Source organism: Carex rostrata, chromosome 11 (assembly GCF_964058835.1).
Source record: "Carex rostrata chromosome 11, lpCarRost1.2, whole genome shotgun sequence".
In the NCBI taxonomy this organism is placed as follows: Eukaryota; Viridiplantae; Streptophyta; class Magnoliopsida; order Poales; family Cyperaceae; genus Carex; species Carex rostrata.
Genome location: NC_135928.1, coordinates 10,027,096 through 10,051,861, shown reverse-complemented (window position 1 = coordinate 10,051,861; position 24,766 = coordinate 10,027,096). Strand labels below are relative to the sequence as shown.

The 24,766-nt window shown below is 32.4% G+C and overlaps 1 protein-coding gene across 1 annotated transcript; it reads right to left on the bottom strand.

The window, feature by feature from the left end:
• Positions 1-808: 808 nt before the first annotated feature.
• On the bottom strand, positions 809-12,489 carry LOC144561410 (beta-glucosidase 18-like). Its single transcript, XM_078310372.1, has 11 exons — positions 12,289-12,489; positions 5,597-5,663; positions 5,113-5,171; positions 4,766-4,873; positions 4,352-4,422; positions 3,833-4,085; positions 3,515-3,630; positions 2,650-2,899; positions 1,965-2,067; positions 1,778-1,886; positions 809-1,295 (listed from the first exon to the last, which is right to left on the bottom strand). The coding sequence occupies exons 1-11, from the start codon at positions 12,421-12,423 to the stop codon at positions 1,106-1,108; spliced, it is 1,461 nt and encodes a 486-aa protein (XP_078166498.1). The 5' UTR covers positions 12,424-12,489; the 3' UTR covers positions 809-1,105.
• Positions 12,490-24,766: the final 12,277 nt, after the last annotated feature.

Sequence of the window (24,766 nt, the reverse complement as noted above, 5' to 3'; positions counted from 1 at the left end):
AGGGGTAGTGACTACTTGGGAGAACAGTGGCATGTTGTTATATTGGGTGTAGAGGTTAATCGACGCTGGTTGCTGGGAGGTGGTAGGGTTTCCTTTCCGTCGGCTAACAGTAGTCCATGCGCTCTCCATCTCCTCTCCCAAGTTCTCGCAAATGAAGCTAGTTGAAAGTGATCAACCCGTTCACTAATGAGGCGATACTACTTGTACATTTTCCACTAGTGTATAATTTAAAATATGAGAGAACTAGCCTTTAATTTAGTAACAAAAGACAATAATCTATGTTGTTAGTTCGAATTGGAATATGAATCTTTTATGAATATAGAAATTTAAAAAGCTAGATTTTTGTTTGAATAATTATAAATAATGATGGTTGATCATTCACAAATGTTAGTTCGTATAATTAATGTTTAGTGTTGTAAATTTTATTATATTTTGTACGAACTATATTATTATCTCTTATATATATTCTATTAATAATGATGAATTGTCCGTAAAAGTAAGAGTCGGATGGATTAATCAGTCTGAATGTATTCGTTTGGTGCCTGTATTTAGTCTATTTATTTCTGTACTTGGAAATATTTTCCAACATTTGTCAACTGTATAAACATACAAGTTCAGTCAAAATTGTCGAACATATGTGTTCAGAAAATAGACATAATATTATAAAACATAAAAAAAATTTAAAAATCAGAATACACAGTAAATATTCATGCAGAAAAATCTGGGTTGTGCTAAAATTGTACTGTTAACTTGTGTTGAGCATTGAGATTTCTAATTACAGAAGCATTCTAAATAAGGAGGCATATATACCCATATGTTAATAATTACACTGTACATATGTTATTTCCCATATGTTCATAATTACACTGTACATAGATGATAAAAAATAAAAAATAAAAAAACCAAGCAAGTCCATTTACAAAATAGCATCCAACTATAAATCTCATTATTCTTTTTTTTAATGTAAGGTTTGCCTCATATGGAAAAAAATCCTTATTGGCTTATTCAAAAGAGGTAGCTAATTTTTAAAATTCATTTGCCTCTTTTTTTTTTTTATCTAAAAGAACTGTAATTTTGAAATTACATACAATTGTTTTACTATAATTTAATCTGCTTTCAACAGTGAATCTGACCCTTGAAGAAACTCTTTGTACCACATGGCAGATAGCTTAGGTGTCCTTGCTTGTGTGGTGAAGTCAACATGGTAAAGCCCAAATCTGAGAGTATAGCCATAGAGCCACTCAAAGTTGTCCATTATGGACCATATGAAGTAGCCTCTTACATCTGCTCCATTCCTATATAAACAAAGGTAAACTAATAAGTTCACTATATTAAGAGGGCTCACATTTATTAATTTCAAGAATTAATTAAGTTGCAACTAACATAATAATAATAATATTCAAAGCCTTTTATTACCAAACAAGTTCAGGTAGGCTAGAAATGAAATCCAACTAAAATCAGCAACAATTTGTGAGGGTTTCATTTCCATAAAGAGGTTTTTTTTACCGCTCGCTCGCCAAACCAATTACGAACTCTCCTCCTTTTTCTAACTTGGAACATGCTGTGTAGAAACTACACCTAAACCTCAAACCCTGAAACCTAAACCCCTAAACCCTAACATAGTACATAAAAAAGATATATGACATAAAAAAGTACATATAAAAACTAAAATGTATTAGGATTGTTGACATTAGGAAAAGAGACTTAATTAATTTGTAGCAAAAATCAATACCCTAACTCTTTAATGTAACTAATTAAGTGCAGAGATATGTTTTACCGGATGGTTTTAAGCAGCATTCCAAGATACTTGTTCAGATAATCCACCCGGTCCAAGTCATTGACGAAATCCTTCACCGTGGTGTAGTTGCTTACGCCTTGTGCATAACCTTGTTTAGGAAAATTGTAAGACCCATGATGACTTGAAAAGGAGTAGAAAGGTCATAAATATGATATATATGATGTACCATTTTCAGTGAGAAACATAGGCATGTTGTTGTATCTTTCCTTGATGTAATTGACCATCATTTCTAGACCATGAGGAACAACATAGAATGTTGGCATTGCAGTCTGTAAAAACATGAAAAATATGAAGTTTGAATTAGGAGGCCCCCCTATATATGATTACTAGAACCCGACCAAATATGAATTGGATCTGAACAGACCCAGTACCACAATGGACTGGGTATGGTTCAAATTATTAATTTTCCAGCAGGACCAACAGATCAGATAGTGGCACTAAAGAGTAATTTTTCAAATATCCACCCCATTTGCCTTGAAAGAAAATGTGCATGGCCGGGCTTCATTACCCATATACCCAGACACCTCAATATTTGTGTTATAATTACCCATATACCCAGAACAGAAATTTAATTAAAATGTGTGCATGCGCAAAATTTCAGAACAACCAAATTCAGAGGATATGCAACTATACTGGACCTGATATACTATCAACTCAACTTGTTCAATCAAATTGGCAAAACAACAGAAGGTCCTAAAACTTTGTTGACCTAAAAATTAACACCTACACAAACAGACACACCTTAACTAATTCTTCATTTCAATCAAGAGCCTGAGGTTCTGGGTGAAGCTATTAACATAAAATTGTCAGATGAAATCAGAGAAACCACATTATTTGCATTTTGCACTTACAGGGGTTCCAATGGGGATGCCATTTCTCTCGCCTGTAGTGTATGTAAAGGCATTTCCATTAAAATCCGCTACCTCGCAGGGAGAATACAAGCAGTCCCTCACATATAGAGTAGTGTAGTGGTTTACACCAATGAAGTCCATCTTGTACCTTAGTTTTTTCTTATCCTTAGATGAGAATATTGGCAGATTGGAGCCTAATATTTGCCGCATTTCTGAAGGGTAATCTCCAAAAATGATTGGATCGAGAAACCTGTACTCAGTAAGAGAGTAAAATCAGACAAATATATGGTGTTCTTTGAAATTTTCAAATTTTATTATGATATTCTCTATGTTGGTCATGTTTTAAAGGATAATGTTATGACCGAATGTATAACTATCTTATTAACATCATATGTCAAAATCTAATTTTCTATTTGAATTGATACTATAGTAAAAAGTTTCTGAAATCAACTGCGATAAAAATTCTATACAGACATGGACATATATGCATTTATATACAACTAATTAATTTGCCAATAAAATGTTCGATAGAAAATATAACATCTTAAACAAACAAGTATAGTAAGTCAATACGAACTTTGTAGTGAGTAATACAAATCAAATGAACTTTGCTGTAGAGAATTATATAGAATAAGTTCCTCTTTTTCAGTAATTACAGAGTTAACCAGCAGTACCACAATACTGCAGCCTTTTGTTTTTCAAATTAGAGCTATGCAGCAGTTTGAGTTCCCTATATGTGAACCTAGTTCATTGTGGTACTATATTAAAAAAGAATTTTACTTTAGTTTAATATCGTACATTATTATTTTTCTAATTAATTTAAATTTTTGATGAAAATTAATCATTATGATTTGTCTCAAATTACCATGGCACATCAAATGCAAGAAGTCGCTTAGTGGCCACCCAATCATTTGTCAAGTTCCTTAGCGGTTCATACCAGGTTGCAGACATTACAATACCAATTCTACCACCTTGTTTTGCCTATGAATTTAACATACATTAATCAATTTTATGTAAAGCACCAGAATCAGAATACACATATACCTGATATTGATTTAATACTATGTAAATCAATCAAGCATACTTGAATTTCATTGAACTTCATGCAATGATGCAAAGCATCAGAGTTGCTGACTGGTAAAGTACCAAGATCCACGACTTTACATAATATGCATCTACATACCTGATATTTTTTCTTATATATTTGAACCGCAATTCCATGTGATAGTATGACATTATGAGCAGCAACATATGGTTCCACAGATGAATTTCCGCTGAGGCACTCACCAAATGGTGCTGAACAGTGAAGAGGGGGATATGTACCAACCAAATATCCCCTTTTAATCATGACATTGGGCTCATTAAATGTTGCCCAGTATTTCACTCGGTCGCCAAATTCTCTGAAACATACTTCTGCAAAGTACCCAAAATCCTTCCTGTAAACCAAAAAAAATTGAGTAACATTTTATTTGTTTTCTTTTTTGTGATCACTTGTGTTTTTTCTTGTAGAAATAAGGATTACTTATGTGCCTTGTTTTGGTGGTTTCTATTCATTAGCTCTATTTTTACGAGTATGTAAGCAAGCAAGCAAAGACAAATTGGCTTAATGCATCATGCTCTGTAATTTATCCAGTTCACGACATAAAATAAAACTAAACAAAAATAAAAAAAGAAATAAAAAAGAAAAAAAAAATATTTGTACTGAATCTCTGGATTAAGCCATCCTCCATATTTGTACTTTATGCATAGTGTCTGGTTTTTTGCTCTGTGGACCTAGCTACCTTATTTAATCTGTGTTTTTCAACTTTTTTAGGGTGAATTTCTTGGAATCACGAACTTCACCTCAGAAAAGTTAACAAACTTGATTTATTCAACTTAAGTCACTGAACTTTGATAGTTATTCAAATTTAGTCACTTCACGAATATCTCGGTTTAACTCTTTTCCCTTCTTTTATCTTTTCCTGATCTTTCAAGTGTCCTTTTAGTTTAATTATTGAAGCACCAATTGTCAAATGCTTTAAGGCAATCAAAGGTTTATCCATTTACCATGAAAATTTAGTTCTCAACTAATATCTGGTACTATTTATTTTACCTGCTAGAGAGATATAGAAATTTAAAATAAATCAGCCAAAAATAATACTAGCTTACCAGCAAGAATTCTGGACCAAGAAATTGAGAATCGATAAGAATTGACCCCAAGAGAATGCATCAACTCGATATCATCCTATAAAAAATCAACATCGAATTCTATTTCAATTACATCGATGAAATTATGTAAATGATATGAAAAATATAACAACTATCGAAAAAATATATTCTTCCCATTATATTCTACAAGTGTATTAAAAAGATGTATTCTGCACCAAAATTTCAGGACTGAGTTAGACATTTGAGAATTATTGGAATTATTTGTGAAGAATATTATTTTTGGTTCCTTTACTTTTCAGTTTTTTCTCAACTCACCATGTAGAGATGGTAGTGGTCATCCGCAATATCTCCATTGCTACTATCGTCAATTTTTCCTAATTCAAAAGAAATAAAAAGTTGCTTATATTACAAATCACTTGTTATTACAAAACCGAAAAACCTTATGGTTTCAGTAGATACAAGAGGGGTCTTATATGCTTGTTTTTCACATCTTGAAAAGAAACAACTGATGTCTTATAATGGTTTTTTTCAATCCTGGCCCCATTTTTGGGAACTGATGTTGAAATGTATGATCCAAATTGCAAGATCCAAAACTCTGAACTATTCTGCTGCTATTCATTGATGAATAGAAACAATCACCCTATATATATATATATATGAGATATCATGGGAATTGATATTTCCACAAGTACTGGCTTAATTATTCTTTACAACCCTGATCTGTTAATTCAACAGTTGCTTAATCCATTGTTTATGCAACTGATGACTTAATTATTCTTTGGAATTGATAAAAACAAACCCGGTATATGGGACAAAACATCCCAATTGCTTAGTTCTTTGTTTCCTTGCAAATAAGCACCTTCAATCTGCGAATGAAAAAAGCAAAGGCTGACTACACATGTATATTTGTACTAAAATATACAAAATATTGTCTTGCAAAATTATTTGAAATATTTGTAGTTTTTAATTAAATAGTACATTTATTAGATATGTCAACAGTTGAGACAGATTAATTAATAATATTTAATACTAACGGTTCCAAAATATTACGTGTACTGGGCCAGAAGGTATTTGGCAGTGGTTAGGTTTCGCTATCAGAATTAATTGACATAATTATGTAAACTATCCTATTCATGTAGGAGAACAATTTGGTACCTACCAACCAAAATCTGGACCGAATTTTTTAAATATCGAAATAGGGGATAGTTTTTTATTTTTGTCGAGAAATAGGTAGAACGAGTTCGTTTATCTCGTCCAGCGGACGGGACTAATTATCCCGTCCGACTTAATTTAATTAATAATCAAATTAATCAAACTCAGAGGAGAGGAAAGAAAAAACTGGACGGTATAATCTGACCTGTTCGGAGTAAAAAATATATATATATATGGAACGATATGGTTAAACCCGTCCGGGCTCTGAGGTAAAAAAAAAAAAAAGACGGATTAAGGGATCCCGTCCCCAGCGAAAATACCCGGATAAAAAGGATCAATGAAAACACACGTTCAACTAATCCTCAACAGCTAACTATACTATAATTATAGTATAGTAGTGCACTTGAAATGAAAGATGCCAAAATGAATTTTTCTTTTTAAAAAAAGGAGCACGCCATTCCTCGTTATCAGAAGCATACTGGTGCAGCATTAGATCAAGTCAATATATATATATATATATATATATATAGAGGAGGGTTCAAATGCATCCAAATTTTTGTGCACTCAAATGCATCCTATCTTTCAAATTCTTTTTCTCCATTTTCAAAGTCCGAATAGTCAATCCGAACCGTTAGATGCGATCTATATATTAAGATGTGGTTGGAGACCAAATTTTACATTTTTTGGAATTTTTTTACTATTTATTAAGCCACTTTGAAAATCGCTGATTTTACATTTTCTGGACCATTGGATCAGCGATTTTCAAAGTGTTTAATAAATAGTAAAAAAATTCCAAAAAAATGTAAAATTTGGTCTCCAAGCACATCTTAATATATAGATCGCATCTAACGGTTCGGATTGACTATTCGGACTTTGAAAACGGAGAAAAAGGATTTGAAAGATAGAGTACATTTGGGTGCACAAAAATTTGGGTGCATTTGAACCCTCCTCATATATATATATATATCTATGTTGCATGGATACGGGTACGGGTATCGTGTCGGACACGACACGGGTACGGCGATACGGCAATTCTCAAAAATAGAGGATACGACACGGCTATTATATATATTATTTTTCTATTTTAATTATGATATTTAGATTAATATTAAATTTAAACTAAACTTGTACAAAGACTTACTCAAGTATGAATTAAATACCATACCTACTATAATGTAACACATAACATAGTCTATTACAGTGAGAAAGTATTTTGGCTCTTAACAGGAAAGCTTGGGTTCGAATCACGCCCAGAGCAAAAAATAGTCTAATTATTACTTTGTTGGCGGGGTGTATTGGACCAGGTCCAGGAGAAAAAAATAATTATATATGCTGTGAAAGCTTAGGACAGGACTCCATGAGCAATCTGCGGAGATAAAAAAAAAATTAGAAGTGTCCCGACCGTGTCCAACCGTATCAGCGCATTCAACGAGGTGTCGGAGACTGTATCAAGAGGGTAGGGACGCGCCAGCTCATCTGACACGCCAGCTGGCGTACCTGACACGTATCGTGGCCGTGTCAGAGGAGTGTCGGTGTCGGATACGTGTCGGACACGGGTACGGTGACCTTCTAGGAGTGTCAGGGTAGCATAGATATATATATACACACACCAGTGGTTTAAATAACGGTATGCGGTTGTCAGACGGACAGAGTACCGTCAAGCGATTAATTGGTATGTGGCCAATTAATCAGAATTATGCGGACAATTTAACGTTTTTATTAAATTTATTTATATATATCATAATTTATTAAAAATAATTTATTTAACTCATTAAACTTATCAAATAAACTTAATTTAACTTAATTTAACTTAATTTCATTATTATAACATGACATTGCACTTTTTTTTTTAACGCACAAGCACTTTACATGTGTCAGTAACACATTTATTTAATGAAAAAATAAATTCAAGAGTTAAAACTTTTTTCAAATACTAATAACATATTATGTGAAAGAAATGAAGCATTCCAACATAAAATCACTAAATTTAGTTTATAATAATAACTTAGTTTCATAAATGAATATGTCGTACTAATTGAAAAAATTACATCAGTAATTAGTAAGAAAAATATATGATAAATAAATAGAAGAAGAATTAATAAATTTTAAAGTAAGTAAGAAGAAAAAACATATACAAAAAATATTGAATGTATGTCCAAGCATAAACAAAACCGCAATACATGATTTATAAAACTTATTATCACACACTATCACATAAAAAAAATCAATGTGAAAAAAATTACTGAAATAAATTAGAATAAACTGCAATAAACGGGAATAATCGGTCGATTAATCAGTAAAACGGCCGATTAATCGGGAAAAACAGCCGATTAAACGTTTTTCACCGCAAACATGCCTCCGTTAAAGATATGCGTGACGGTTTGGCCACCGTCACCGATTAATCAGCCGACACTAACAGCCTTTGAATGTACATACTTAAATAGTACATAAACAAAGATTTGCACTGGTATATATATATCTGAATGCATTTGTTAATTAAGCATATATAAACCGTGTATTATAAAACTATTGATGCTTGACTTGTTACCATACAAGTAAAAATAAAATATATTATAAATGATCCATTAATCAAGGTAATAAGGTCATCTGGTTATAAATCAAGGATTGACTAACCACAAAGTCAATATAATGAATGTCTCCAAACGAAGTGCAGCTGTTACATAAGTTGAAATCGGCACCAGGCTAATTAAATTAATGTATAAATTAAATGGTACTTAAAAAGTATTTGTTGTCGCAGATTATTATTTGGATATGCCTTAACCGCATTTTTTTTTCTTACCCCGGAGTCCGGACGGGTTTAACCATACCGTCTCATTTTTTTTTTTAAACCCCAGGCGGGTTGGATTATACCGTTCGGATTTTTTTTTTCTTTTCTCTCCGCTGAGTTTAATTAATTTGATTGTTAATTAAATTAAGTTGGACGGTATAATTAGTCCCGTCCGCTGGACGAAGTAAACGGACCTGGTCTACTTATTTTTCGACAAAAATCAAAAGCTATCCCCTATTTCGATATTTTATTTATTTATTTTCTATTAATAAAAAATTCGGAAATCTGGACCATCTGTTCAAGATTCGGACCAATTATGTCCAGATGAAATGCACGAGGCCTCTTTAATATTCGTGCAGATTATGATCAGATGGTCAGAATCTAAACAGAAATATTATATTCACCTATGTTTAGGTCTTTTATTATACCACTTCAGTACTATAGTCCACAACAATATTTAAGAATAAACTTGGACTAAATAACTACTTTTAGCTAGAGACAAATCTTGGGAATGGCAGCACAAGCTCCCTAATAGCATTTAAAAAAAAAAAAAAAACACCCCCAAAATAGGAGAATTCCACGTTTACCTGAATCGCCAAGTTAATCTGCAACTCATTTATGGGAATGGTGCATATTGGATTAGCGGCTCCCAAAAGTCCAAAAAATACATTGTAATATTGAATATATTATAGTTTTAAGAGAACTCTAAGCCAATCTGGGACCTCTCATAAATAGACTGCAGATTGGCTTAGCGATTCACTTAAATGTTGAATTCTCCTATTTTGAAAGTGTTTTGATTTATTTATTTTTTTTAAAAGGGTATAAATAAAAATTTCGGACATGCTCCTGCGAACATTATTGGAACTTATCAGATAACATCCGTGAATGTTTCATGTCATATTTTTTTTTATATAATTTAAATTAATATTGGATATGTTTCTATACCCGTGCCCTTGATAGAAATGCTTACAAGATCACGCTAAATATTTTTGTATATGTCAATATCAAGTCATAAAGCATGCTAAACATTTTGGGAGCACCTAGCTATTCCCCCCGCAACAATCTCTCATTTATCCCCCAGTCATTAATTATTTGAATAACTACTAACTACCTAGGGGCACTTACTATTTGGGGACCATCTAATATTTGAAAGATTTTACAACTGGCGCGCGCAAGTATTTATCTATAATGCATTAAGTATTTATCTATAACACGTCAAGTATTCATATCTAAGATATCAAGTATTTAAAAAAAAACTGGACACGTTTTTAGAGGTGGTTTTTTTTCTCCGTTCAATGTAATCAATATTTCTAACGATCAGTGAGAAATTTTGCAAATCTAAAACCACGAATGTTTTCTATATAATTTTATCTTTCAAATGAGATCCATGATTACATACTTTCGAGTTGTCCGTTGCACAAGTATTCATCATCATCGAGAAAGCATTCATCCTCATTGTGCAAGTACAAATATATAAACTTAACACATCACTCATCCATCTTTTACACGTTTTTAGAGGTGATTTCTTTTTCTCCGTTCAATCTAACCAATATTTCTGACGATCTGTGAGGAATTTTGCAAATTTAAAACCACAAATGTTTTTTACACAATTTTATCTTTTAAATGAGATTCATGATGACATACTTTCGAGTTGTCCGTTGCACAAATATTCATATCTCATCACGCAAATATTCATATCTCATCTTGAAAGTATTCATCCTCGTCGTGCAAATATAAATACAAAAACTGGACACATCACTCATCCATCTTTTACACGTTTTTAGAGATGATTTTTTCTTCTTTGTTTAATTTAAACAATATTTCTGACGATTAATTTGTGAGGAATTTTGCAAATCTAAAATCACGAATGTTTTCTACACAATTTTTATCTTTCAAATGAGATACATGATGACATACTTTCGAGTTATCCGTTGCACAAGTATTCATATCTTGTCATGCAAATATTCATACTTAAGATATTAAGTATTCATTCATACACATTGAAATATTCATTCGTATACCTCTATTTTTTTACAAAAATTTTTTATATCATTTCTTAGTACACAGCGGCTTAATTCATCATTAATAAAGCTTTCTTCTTTGCAAATAACTCTATACTTTATGAGGAAACAAAACATAGACATGAAAGGGATTAATTGCATCCACAGATACAAAATTTTTTTGATACGGTCGACAGTGGTGGATTTGACCCGGCACAGGCGTGCTCAAGTATTCATTCATACACGTTGAAGTATTCATTCATACACGTTGAAGTATTCATTCATACATGTTGAAGTATTCAATCCCGGCAGAGGCGTACTTGATTGAGATGGAGTGACCGATGATCTCCGACAGAACGTCCGTTGGAGCAGGAGCTGCAGGCATAGATGGAAAAAATAGAGGCGGAGGCAGAAGTGGAGGTACGAGAGGGAGGGAGCTTATCGTATTTACTATTTCGAGATGGGAGATGGAGAGAGCTTATCGATGGAAAAACGGAGGCGGAGACGGAGGTGGGAGAGGGAGGTAGAGGCAGAGGTGGGAGAGAAAGGCGGAGGCATAGGTGGGAGAGGGAGGCGGAGGTGGAGGTGGAAGAGGGAGGTGGGAGAAAAAGATGGATGTGGAAAAGGAAGATGGATGTGGAAGAAGAAGAGGGAAAGAGGAAAGAAATAAAAGGTTGTTAGAAATGTTAGTTATAGTTAAAATAGAAAGTTAGTTAGTTGGAAGATGAATGAGGGATGGATAAGAGGGAGATATTATAATTACCCAAATATTTTTTGTACATATCAATATCAAGTAATAAAGACATGCTAAATATTATATTATATGTCAATATCAAGCCGTATGCTAAATATTATATTATATATATGTCAATATCAAGCCGTATGCTAAATATTATATTATAGGCACTAGGGTAAGCATCTTGTACTTGAAGCACTTCTTAGGATTAGGGAAGAAAGTAATAATAGATCCGGACCATATCTGATCGGAGAGCAAGGAGAAAAGAAAGAGAGAGAGGGAGAGGAGGGAGAGGGAGAGGAGGAAACTGTAGTAGCGCGAGTTTGATCGGAGAGCTAAAGGTAGATGAGAGACTCGATCTGATCTCATCGTTTCAAAAATTGAAAATAAACGATCGGGGAAGGAGAGGTTTAAATAGGCATGCGAGCCCGTTAGAAGGTGGTCTAACGGTGGGGAGCGAAGATAGTTATAGACAGTTAAATTGAGAGTGGATAATGTTTGTGGACAGATGGTGGACAAAACATGATGGATAAGAACCTTTTCTCGTTTTTTTTATTTAATTAGATGCTCTTCTTCTTAATACCAAATGTGGATAATCATATAATTGCCTAACTCCATTTTTGGTCTTAGTAGCAAATATTGGAAATTTGAAATGCAATTGGTAATTGCTCTGTATTTTTTCTTTTAAGTGATGCAATTGCTCTGTTAGGGCGAAACGCATGGATGTTATGTGGCTCTACCTATATGATCTTATATGTTGCTTATGATTCTTGCAATCTTTTCAAAAAGAAAGAGAGGAGAGAGGGAGAGAGAACCTGATAAGAAGAGGTGGCAGTGCCAAAGAGGAAGGAATCAGGGAAGTCGCTTCGGTCGAATCCCTCGACAAGCAAGGAGAGGAAGCAGAGAAGATAAAAGGCTGCGGCCATGAAGGTTTTCTTCTTCATCCCCATAATCTCTGCACTTTAACCAAATGTAGATCGATCACTTGCGCTTTTTCATGGATAATTGAGAATTGATACCTTTTAGGTGGGTGGCTTCCCAATCGTTTTGTACAATAGATTAGAACAAGTGGCTTCGTACTTGTAGAATATTTATATATATGGAGCACCGATATGAATTTTTGTTCTCTCCATTTGTAAGTCACTGGAAACCACCAGTCACCATTCGGAGAATTAGAATGCAGGAGTGGAATGCACGGAAATATTGAAGGAGCATTTGGAGAATTTTTTTTTTATGAATAATTATATGAATTCCTCCACTCTCATCTTCCATCATCCCCCATTTCTTAAAGAATAATCATTTATGTACCCGCACTACAGTATCCGCACTACAGTACCAGCATTTAGAGGAATAATGTATTATGGTCCCCACTAATTATATTGTGTCCACTAATTATTATTCTTAAAAGATCTTATATAGTCTCAACTAATTATTATTCTAAAATTCCAGCAGCACCCTTTCAAAGCCTCGGCACTAATTCTGCGTCAATATTTCTCTAACAAAAATAGTTGACCTCATAAAAATAAATACTTCAGTGCATAGATATAAATATTTTCAATACTTAGATATTAATATTTTTAGTGTCATATGTAAAAAGAGGAGGGATCTAATTACAACATTATGGCAGTTTAGATCCCCACAAGCAGTTATGTAAAAATTACAACATTGTTTACTATATAGATATAAATACTTGTGTTCTTTAAACTATATGTTTCAAAATTTGACTATTAATATTAAAAAAAAAGTTATAGATCTGAAACGATTGCAGTCCCCACACGTAATTATGGCAGTTTAGGTGCGAGTACGACGTCAGAAATTTCAAAAAAAGGTGCGGGTACGATTATTTAAAAATAATTAATTTATCATTTACATTGTTTACTATATAGATATAAATACTTGTGTTCTTTGAACTATATACTTCAAGTTTGGAATATTAATATTTTAAAATAAAGTTACAGATCTAGAACAGTTGCGGTCCCCACAAGTAATTATGGCAGTTTAGGTGCCGGTACGACATCATAAATTTCAAAAAAAAGTGCGGGTACGATTATTTAAAAATAATTAATTTATCATTTACATTGTTTACTATATATATATAAATACTTGTGTTCTTTGGACTACATACTTTAAAATTTGACTATTAATATTAAAAAAAAAGTTACAGATCTGAAGTGCAGTTATGGCAGTTTGGTCCCCACAAACAGTTATGGCAGTTTAGGTGTGGGTACTGTAGCGCGGGTACTCATATCAGTTTCCTTTCTTAAACCCTCCATACACGTTTTTAAAGGTGTATTTTTTTTTCTTTTTTCAATGTCGTCCACATTTCTCACGATCTATGAGGAATTTTGTGAATCTAAAACCACGAACGTATTCTACGCAATTTTATCTTTCAAATGAGATCTATGATGACATATTTTCGGGCTCATCATCACACAAGTATTTATACTTCATCGTGCAAGTATTTATACCTATACTTGTAAGTATTTATCTTCCCCAATCGTGTTTAACTTCTATAAACTAACTTAACTAACTAGTTTAATTAAATTTATTCAAAACAATGTGCTATTCCAAGTTTAATTAAATTCATAGGTATAAAATACTTGAAAGATAATTAATTAATACTTGCAAACTAAGATATTAATACTTACATGTCTAACTTGATATGATTATATGGGAGACCACTCAAACTACATAGGGAGAAAAATCATATACATTTTTTAGGTGGTTTTTTTTTTCAATGTCGTCCACATTTCTCACGATTTATGAGGAATTTTGAGAATCTAAAACCACGAACGTATTCTACGCAATTTTATCTTTCAAATTAGATTCATGATAACATACTTTCGGGCTCATCGCCACACAAGTATTTATACCTCATCGTGCAAGTATTTATACCTATGCTTGTAAGTATTTATCTTCCCCAATCGTGGACCCCGCATCTCCGCATCAACCTTCCCCAATCATCCATGCGTCAACCTTTCTCTAACAAAAATAGTTGACCACATAGATATAAATACTTCAATGCATATGTATAAATACTTATAATACTTGATATTAATACTTGTGTGACGACGAGCTCGAAAGTATGTCATCATGGATCTCATTTGAAAGATAAAATTGCGTAGAAGACGTTCGCGGTTTTAGATTCGCAAAATTCCTTATAGATCATGAGAAATGTGGACGAGATTGAACAAATAAAATTGGGGGGATAATGGGAGGATAAGAGTGGGGGGGGGGGGGGGGGGGGGAGGGGCAATTATCATGGCCCTTTAGAAATATAGTTCATCGAATAGTAGTTAATACTGCTACAACCAGTGGTAAATACTTTTATTCTTCATAATAAATATTTAATGATTATTATTTTATTTACTGGTCCCCCCATGATTGTTTTTGGCAGTATGTGCGGGGATATTGTGGGGATGAGCTTGCGGAGACAATTATCAGCTCCCTTTTTTTTATAAACCATAATTAAAAAAAAAAATTATCAAACCAACATGATTATTTTTTTTTTACAAAAGTCATAAGAATTGAAATGTCATTTCAGTCCCGAATTTTTAATTTTTTTTATCAAAATGACAATTCTGTCCTAAATATTTTCACAATTTTTCAGTGTATTTTTTTTTCTCAAAATCTATGAAAATGGATCATACTAAAATGACAATTTGGTCCAAAAAAAAGGGACCGAAATGACATCTCAGTTCTTACATTTTTTTGTAAAAAATAAAGTAATCAAGTTGGTTTGGTACAAATTATTTCTTTATTTATGGTTTCTAATAAAAATTCGCATTTGGAGGATCCTCTTAAAGTCAGACGTAACTCAACTTTTCAGTGTAGATGAGAACTGTTAGATTAAAATTCAGATCAATTCGATCTGAAATGGAGTTGTTATTTAAAAAAAATAATAATGGGGACCATACTTCAAATTTTAATCTATTATTTGTAAAATGGAGGTCATATTGAGTGATTGTTATTAAATACTAGTTAAGTGTCCGTGCGTTGCAATGGAATTGAAATATTATTTTGATTTCTTTTTTTAGATGTGATTAATATTTATTTGATTTTGTAATAATGTATTAATCAATAAATTCAATCGAGGTGTTAATAGATGGAAACACAAATAACCACATTAAACAGGGCCACGGAAGATCCGGGAATATATCCCCTGAGATATCCCAACTTTTGCTTATTCTGCGAGATATGAGTGCGTATCCTCTGAGATATCTCATATTTTGCATGACCGACGTGTCCGGTTCCTATTCGGAGATAGCATGGGAGTGAGTTTTATTTGAGCTTTGAGAGTTGTGCAGAACGTACTTGAACTTTTGAGATTTTTTAAAAGTCACGCACCATATGAGATATCTCAGAGGATGCGAATTCGTGAGATATCCCAACTTTTGCGTGACACGTGTCCGGTGCCTATTGGGAGTGCTGTATCATGTGAGATATCCCAACTTTTGCGTGACGCGTGTCCGGTGCCTATTCGGGGTGCTGTAGGGGTCAGTATTATGTGTGTTTTGAGATTCGTGTGGAGCGTATTTAAACGGTTGGGAAAACGCGTGGAGTGTATCCGGTGCCTATTCGTGTGGAGCATATCCGGTGCCTATTCGGTTGGGAAAACGCGTAGACTGCGTGGAAAGACGGGAAAACGTGTGGACACTTTATTGAATTACTATGCGGCTTTTCATGTGATGGATACATCTTTAATTAAATTTAGATTTCTACACGCTTGACTACATGAAACAAATGTATAAAATCAAACTCATTTATTAAAGGCTGAGATTAAGATCAGTTTTGATGAGTGGCTGAGATCTCTTGAATGAACGGCTCAGATCTTGTTTGGACAAATAGAGGGTTGGATCCCAAAAGAATATGCATGATATTAGTAGTCCTGATATTGGAGTCAATTTTGAATTATCTTTCAAAATTTATTTTTTATATAAAAAAAACCTTCACAAAAGCTACAAAGTCGTGAGGGAAAATCGAACTCTTGACCTTTGAATAACTAACAATCTTAAGATTTTTTTTTTTCCTAGCTAACTGTGTTACCTCCCCTTTCATCTTTCACAATTTGTCATAAAACATGAACTTATAAAATAAATTTGAGTTAAATGACCCAATTATCGTTTGAGTACATCTGCCCTCTAAATAAAATTATAAGAACAAATTTATTTTTCTTCAAAATTTAACTGTGTATAAATAAAAATATCTGATAAAAAAACTAGAAGTAGAACAAAAAAATATATATATTAAAGATAAATTATATTAGGATTAATGAATTAAAATTTACAAGTAACATTAAACCTCAAAAACCAATTAAACTGAGAAGTACAAAGATACTTAATGAAAAAGGAGAAAAGATTGTTAAAAAAAAAAGAGAAAAGTTTTTGTCCTCTTCCAAGCCTTCATCTCCGAAATATTTTCCAAGTAATTCTATTCAACTCCCAATTTGTTCTCAAGTTTAAAAAAACCAAAAATATTTACTCCACTTATTTTTTTTCCTCCATCATTCTCATTAATTTTTCTAATAATATGTGATGCATTTTGTAAATCTAAAAATACAACTGTTTTTCTACTCGATTTTCTCTTTCAAATTAGATCCATGAGAAAATCTTTTGAGTTATATTTGAGTATTTTTTTTTTCTTAGAGATATGTGATGTATAAAACTTGATATACTAGGTTTAAAGACTTACACACATAAGTTTTAAGGCTTCATATGCTATTTATAAAGACTGCACTTTGATAAGTTACTTGTAAGGTTTAAAGTCTTGACACAAGTATTTTAAAGAGTTGTAGAGAGATATTTAAAGATTTGAGAAACAAAATTTAAAATATATGTGAAATTTTTACTTAAAAAAAAATATCGACACGAATATAACTCAAAAATATTTTATTATAGATCTTATTTGAAAAAAAAAATCAAATAGAAGGTGTTCGTAGTTTTAGATTCACAAACTTCATCACAGATCATTAGAAAAATTGATAAGAATAATTTAAAGAAAAAAAAATGGATAAAAGAAAACTTTCTTTTTTTAGCTTGGAGACAAATTGAGAGAAAAAATAGTTACAGGTTGAACTAATTAGGTTTTAGATTTAAAAGATTCATTAATAGTAGTTTAAAATATAGCAAACAAAATTTTGAAAGATTGGACATGAATAGTTCGGAGGCATTTAGGAAATTGTTTGGAGAGCATTTAATTCATCCAAACATTAGTATACGATCGGTTGCAAAGCAACATATATAGGTGCTTAGAAACGGAGGCGGATCTAAAGTTATTTAAAAGGTGACTAAAAAACTTTTATAATTTTATAAAATTTAATTTAATTTAATATTTTTGAAACATTTTATATATTCTAGTCCCCTCATAAATTATCATATATTCATTTGTAGTCTAGTGATCATAAGAACTTATGTACTACTAATTGTGAAGAGTTTGGATTTAATTCCCACTAATCACAATTTATATATTCTAATTTTTGACTTTTCTATTGAGATTTTCTAGTTCTGCCTTTTGCTTAAACAAATTAGAAATTCTTTCAAATACATTTCTAAGAGGCTCGGTTTATAGTTAAAAAATGGAGAGGATCATATATACTCAACTACTTGTAAGTGTCACAGTAAGATCGTTTGGATCAGTAGAATCAGGGTGTTTGACTGTTTTCAAGTTTATAGAAAAAAAACTTTATAAAAAGAAATATTTAAGATCATATATTTAAGAGCTAAATGATTATAAAAAAACTGTATTATTTTTTTTATATATTTAACTAATCTCAATTTAGCTCTTAAATATATGTTCTTCAAGTCTGTAACTCACTTTTTCATGTCAGTTAATAAATGACGTTAATAAACAAGAACAAAAATTCATGAGCGATTATAATGACTCGATCTGATCTCAATGACGTTCTCTAGACATCAAATGGGTTATTGGCACTGCATATCCATACTCTAATACCATTTTAACTGTCACACACCTCAAATCGAGTATAACAGCATGCCACGTATATTTATTAAAACAAATACGTAAGACAGTGGATCTTTATATGCATTACCAATAATACCATTTCATATTAACCACATCCCAATATTTCATACAAAATATTATCTGATTGTGAACCAGACTTTAATAAACGGTATAAGTCTAAACACATCATATGAGGGTGAGCGGAGAGTACTGAGTACTGGCAGGTATGGGTTTAGATTGGCCACCTGTGTGATAAGTTGGTGGGTCATTTGTTTGTGTTACCATACCTTATAATCTAAGTTTAAACCAAATATATCTATGTTGAGCTTCATTTGAAATTCTATAAGTTGAGATTTAATTGAATATTGTGATTGAGCATATGCATTCATTTAATATATATAAATGAACTATTAATATCAAGTTGAGAGGATTTCATTCTGGATATGGATTGATTGCAAATCCAGTGGCCTAATTGTAGCAAATTCGCACTGCGAGATAATATTTATATTATTTCTCACCCCCACCTTTTGGGTTATTTTTTGGTTTATTACACGGATACAGAGAGACAGTTCTGAATTGCATCTGACAGCATAACCACATAAAATTGGGGAGTTGGGTTGTTGAAATTGACAAGATGCAGGAGGCATTTCTAAAATATGGTTTGTTGTATTCTATCAGATAAATTTTATATGAAATATTGGGATATTGTTAATATGAAATGATGTTATTGGTAATGCATATAAAGATTTACTGCCTTACGTATATATTTTAATAAATATATGTGGCAGGCTATTATACTCGATTTGGGCGGTGACACGCAAAAAAATCTGGCATGAAAAATGTTCATTCGGGTTATTTGTGATAGTCTTTCTAATAAATCAAATTATATAATATTTCATCTATTTTTAAAGAAATATATAAAAATTCTAATATTTTAATACAAAAGATAAATAAATTATAAATATTTCTATTTAATTAAAAAAATTAAAAATGAATAACCGCAAAAAAAAATTTGAGGTTTTACAATTTCTATTTTCAAACCGCAAAATTTTTCCAAAACTGTAAATTTGTTTGCGATAACTCTATCTAAAACTGCAAAAAAAAATTGTGGTTTGGGTAGATTTCGAAAAAACACAAAAATCTGGATAGTTTCTGAAATTTAATGTTTTTTGAATATTAATAAAAATTTTCACAATTAGTTAATGAGTTTAAGTCCAATTAACTATTTTTGTTTTCTGACAAAAATTCTGAATCCACCTCAAACTACGGCTATTGGTCTCTGGATAATTTCGTAACAATTCAATTTTTTTTACAATTAAAACAAAGGAGTCGTTTTGATAGAGTCTGATGCGCTGTTATGTCAATTTGTAGCGTCAAATTATCTGTCTAATACACCGATTTGCAATGTTATGGACATCGACCCGATAAAGCTTCAAGTTAACAGTTTACTAGTTGAACCAATAGTTCAACTGGTTCAATTGCTAATTTATTTAACTACCTATGTATATGAGATATGAGAATTATTATAAAATAATCATATCTTTTTACATATTATTTGTAAAAAGTCATACAAATATAATATAGTATAATAAAATTTAAGAATGTATTTATAAATATATATCAAAATTAAACATTTAAATAAAACAATAATACTGATTTTAGTAAAAAAAATCGAATATTTTTAAGGTGGATAAAGCTTCTATTTCGTTTGATACTTTGTAAAAATAATAAATTATATCTTAATAAAAATAGAGCCCATCAACAAAAATAAATGAAAATTAAAATAAAAATAAAATAGTGATCATTGTTACTTTGAAGATAATTAAATATAAACATAAATGTATTTTGAATTAAACATAACGTATTTTGAATCATTGTTACTTTGGAATATCTAATAGTTTGAGGTCTTGGCAAATTTCAAAGAAACAAACGTTCCATTTTGAATATATATATGCACGCCACAAATTAATTCAACTGTCTCATAAGAGGAATTAAGCAGACAGATCAAATAGAGAATGAGGTGGAGATTTGTTCATCTTTAGCGTGCAACCTCTTTTTTCCCCAAAAGGATAAAAGTCAATTTTGTGTCAATAATATTTACTCTAAATAAATTTGCTAATGTAATTTGAAACAATTTTCAGAGGGCCGAGCTATTGTTTACCAAAAGAGAAAAAGATATCGGAATGTAAATAAGAATCTAAAATGTCGGACCGTATCAACCCAAAATTGAAATAAAAAATCTCTCGAGATAAACTAAAAATATATTTTCATAAAAAAAATAACCCTTTATTTTAATAAGATAAGGTATAAATATTTTCTTAAAAAATATAAACCAATCTAAAGTATACATAAAAGTTGCAGATAAGAAATACAATTTGTTCGGGTTAAATCTAGAAATGCGGAATACCGGTACACTCCGTATCAACTACAAAAAACCCGCAATAGACCCAAAAAATTGTATACCAATAAGAACCGAGAAGTTAGAAACAAATGCAATCTTGCATACAAGCAAATATATCAAAGTGGATGAAATATGTTACCGGGAGATAGATCGACTCCAAAAAGTATACAAGAGAGCAAACATAGAGATTATGTGATTCGGTCGAGCCTACTCTACCGAAAGACAAACGACCGACAAATTTCACTATCAAACAAGAGATAACAAGAGTATTCCAAATATTAATACAAACAATCACTCTATCTCACTATCTCTTCCTCTCTCTCTCTCTATTTAGCACAAAGAGCCGCTAAGCATCAACCACATTAAACGTAGGTTAGCCGGAACACATATCCTCTACATTAACTCAAAAGGGAATCTTTTGAGTTAATGCATCTCAGCTGTTTGATTTTAAATGAAGACAATCTGGTCGTCTGATTTTAACACAGGGTCTCTTTAATATTAGTGTGGATTTAGTCTGCACGGATCTTAAAGCCAATCAAATGATTGAGATGCATTAACTCAAAAAATTAGTGAGGATCTAGTCTACACAGATCTTTAATGTTAGTGCAGATCTAGTCCACACAGATCTTAAAGCCAATAAAATAGTTGAGATATATTAACTCAAAATATTCTCTTTTGAGTTAATGCAGAGGATATGAATCCCGGCAAAGAAATAGAGGAGAACAAGGCAATTATTAGGCTGAGCTTATTTGGGCCTAAAACCCAACACAATATCTATCACTCCTTTATTTAAAAGAACAAAAAGTACCCTTTCAAACTTTCTTTTCGCAAATATGAAGACTGGACTTGGAAAGTGGCAGCACGAAACCGTTCGAATACTTCACTGTTAAATTAAAAGGAGATTTCGTTGCGTCGTTATCATGTAGATAACATTTGTGTCAATGTCCAACGCAGCACCGTATCAGAGGCTATAATATAATAAGAAGATAACCATCCTTGTCATGCCAATCTTCAACTTACCAGCAATTTCCATTCCACGATCGACTACATAATTAACTAATTAATCTTATTTAATAATTTTCTTGCTTAGTTGTGTACGCTACCTGAAGCACTAGAAACATACATGTATTTAAAAATTAAAACACTGATACTGATAATTATTCATATCAGTAGTCATATCTGCTTTCGAAATTAAAATCATACTTGTATCCATATCTGACAATTATTCGTATTCAAATATATATTTGAATCCGCGAAACTTAGGAGTGTAAATGGATCGGATAATATCCGATTTCATCCAAATTCGAATCTGGAAAAGCACTAAAATTATCCGACCGTATCCGTATCCGTATCCGAAAAATTATAACGGATACGGATACGGTAAGACCTTTAACTATTCGTATCCGACCGTTTACACTTTTAAACCACAACAAATGTGATATATGTTCTTAAATTGATTGTTTAAATTGCATACTGGATGAATAATTTATTAAATTGCATATATATATATATATATAGGGCACGGCTAAATTGCTGCCGGCGGTGCTGCCACCGTTTTTTTTATTTTCTGATGTCCAAACAACAAATCCAAACAGTTAGATGTTTAATCTATACTATAATCTACTTGGAGACCAAATTTTACATTTTTTGGAATTTTTTTACTATTTATTAAGCTGGTTTGAAAACTGCTGATTTCAGTAAATTTCTACAGCATTGAAATCAGCAGTTTTCAAACCAGCTTAATAAATAGTAAAAAAATTCAAAAAAATGTAAAATTTGGTCTCCAAGTAGATTATAGTATAGATTAAACATCTAACGGTTTGGATTTGTTGTTTGGATATCAGAAAATAAAAAAAAACGGTGGCAGCACTGTCGGCAGAAATGCTGCCGGCAGCAATTTAGCCATGCCCTCTATATATATATATATAGGAATATGCTAGCATGTTATGCATAGCATAGAGCTCCTCCATGCAACGCCTTGGATTTTGACTTTTCAAAATCCTAACGGTCGATCCGAACTGTTCATCTTATTCTCCATATTAATATGTGTTTGGGGACCAAATTTTACATTTTTTGGAATTTTTTTACTATTTTTTTAGATTTATTGAAAATCGTTGTTTTCAGCAAATCTGGACCATAAAAAAACAGCGATTTTCAATAAATCTAAAGAAATAGTAAAAAAATTCCAAAAAATGTAAAATTTGGTCTCCAAATACATATTAATATGGAGAACAAGATGAACGGTTCGGATCGACCGTTAGGATTTTCAAAAGTCAAAATCCAAGGCGTTGCATGGAGGGGCTCTATGCTATGCATAGCATGCTAGCATATTCCTATATATATATATTTATGAACAATATGACACTATGACATAATTAGTGACTAATATTTTAATAATATAATAAATGTTTTGTAACTTACAAGCTAATTATGAAAAATATCCGTATCCGTCCGATATCTGATTCGTATCTATGACATTTAATATCCGATCCGTATCCGTATCCAGAGCTCTGGCGTTGTAGCATTGATGAAAGTTTCAGCCGCCATGCCATGTGGAAGAACAATGAGGAACTTATCCCTCTGTAGCCTGCCAATGAAAACCTCAGCAGGTTGGATCAGCTCAGTCCTCATGGCAAAGCCCAGAACACCTTGCAACGAGAAGACATATTCCCTGCCATGGGTGTCAAAGACCACAGCAGAGCTGAGCTTCATGAGCTCTGATTTGGTAGTTGAGTCCTAGTTATGTGATAGGACAACCTCTTGGGACGGTTGTTGGGGAAGGCTTCAATAGCCCCCTGTGCTTGAGCAACTCATCAAAAGGCGATGCTTTCTTTGGAGGAGAAGCTAGGCGCCTGGGCTTGCAGGCCCAGTATGGCATGACTGCTAGATTGAGGGTTTTTGTGTTGCATCTTGATCTCATGTGACATTTGCCCCAGCACTTGCCGCAACACATTGGATTTCAGCAAGAGGCAGCCATGTGGCCCGTGCGGCAGCACCTAAAACAACGGCCATGCCATTCGGTGAAGTGAGCAGGAGGGGGAAATCGGAGCTGAGTGGGGCTGTGCGGCAAGAAGTAGTAGGTTGGGTTGGCCGGCGGGGGTGAATGGGGAGGAGAGGGAGTGGCCATGGGAGCTTGATTGGGGGTGGTTTTGGAGAGCTGCTGAGGAAGGAGAGGGGTAGTGACTACTTGGGAGAACAGTGGCATGTTGTTATATGGGGTGTAGAGGTTAATCGACGCTGGTTGTTGGGAGGTGGTAGGGTTTCCTTTCCGTCGGCTAATAGTAGTCCATGCGCTCTCCATCTCCTCTCCCAAGTTCTCGCAAATGAAGCTAGTTGAAAGTGATCAACCCGTTCACTAATGAGGCGATACTACTTGTACATTTTTCACTAGTGTATAATTTAAAATATGAGAGAACTAGCCTTTAATTTAGTAACAAAAGACAATAATCTATGTTGTTGGTTCGAATTGGAATATGAATCTTTTATGAATATAGAAATTTAAAAAGCTAGATTTTTGTTTGAATAATTATAAATAATGATGGTTGATCAGTCACAAATGTTAGTTCGTATAATTAATGTTTAGTGTTGTAAATTTTATTATATTTTGTACGAACTATATTATTATCTCTTATATATATTCTATTAATAATGATGAATTGTTCCTAAAAGTAAAAGTCGGATGGATTAATTAGTCCGAATGTATTCGTTTGGTGCCTGTATTTAGTCTATTTATTTGTGTACTTGGAAATATTTTCCAACATTTGTCAACTGTATAAACATACAAGTTCAGTCAAAATTTCCGAACATATGTGTTCAGAAAATAGACATAAAATTATAAAACCTAAAAAAATTAAGGATGTTGTCATTAAAAAAATATTTAAAAATCAGAATACACAGTAAATATTCATGCAGAAAAATCTGGGTTGTGCTAA

What these genes read in the sequence shown, in the direction of transcription:
- LOC144561410 (XM_078310372.1), bottom strand. Translation starts at nt 12,423, where the DNA reads ATGGGGATGAAGAAGAAAACCTTCATGGCCGCAGCCTTTTATCTTCTC. An exon ending in CTGCCACCTCTTCTTATCAG is followed by an intron (nt 5,664 to 12,288) that starts GTTCTCTCTCCC and finishes TTTCATTCGCAG; the next exon opens with ATTGAAGGTGCTTATTTGCA. An exon ending in TGTTTTGTCCCATATACCGG is followed by an intron (nt 5,172 to 5,596) that starts GTTTGTTTTTAT and finishes CTTTTGAATTAG; the next exon opens with GAAAAATTGACGATAGTAGC.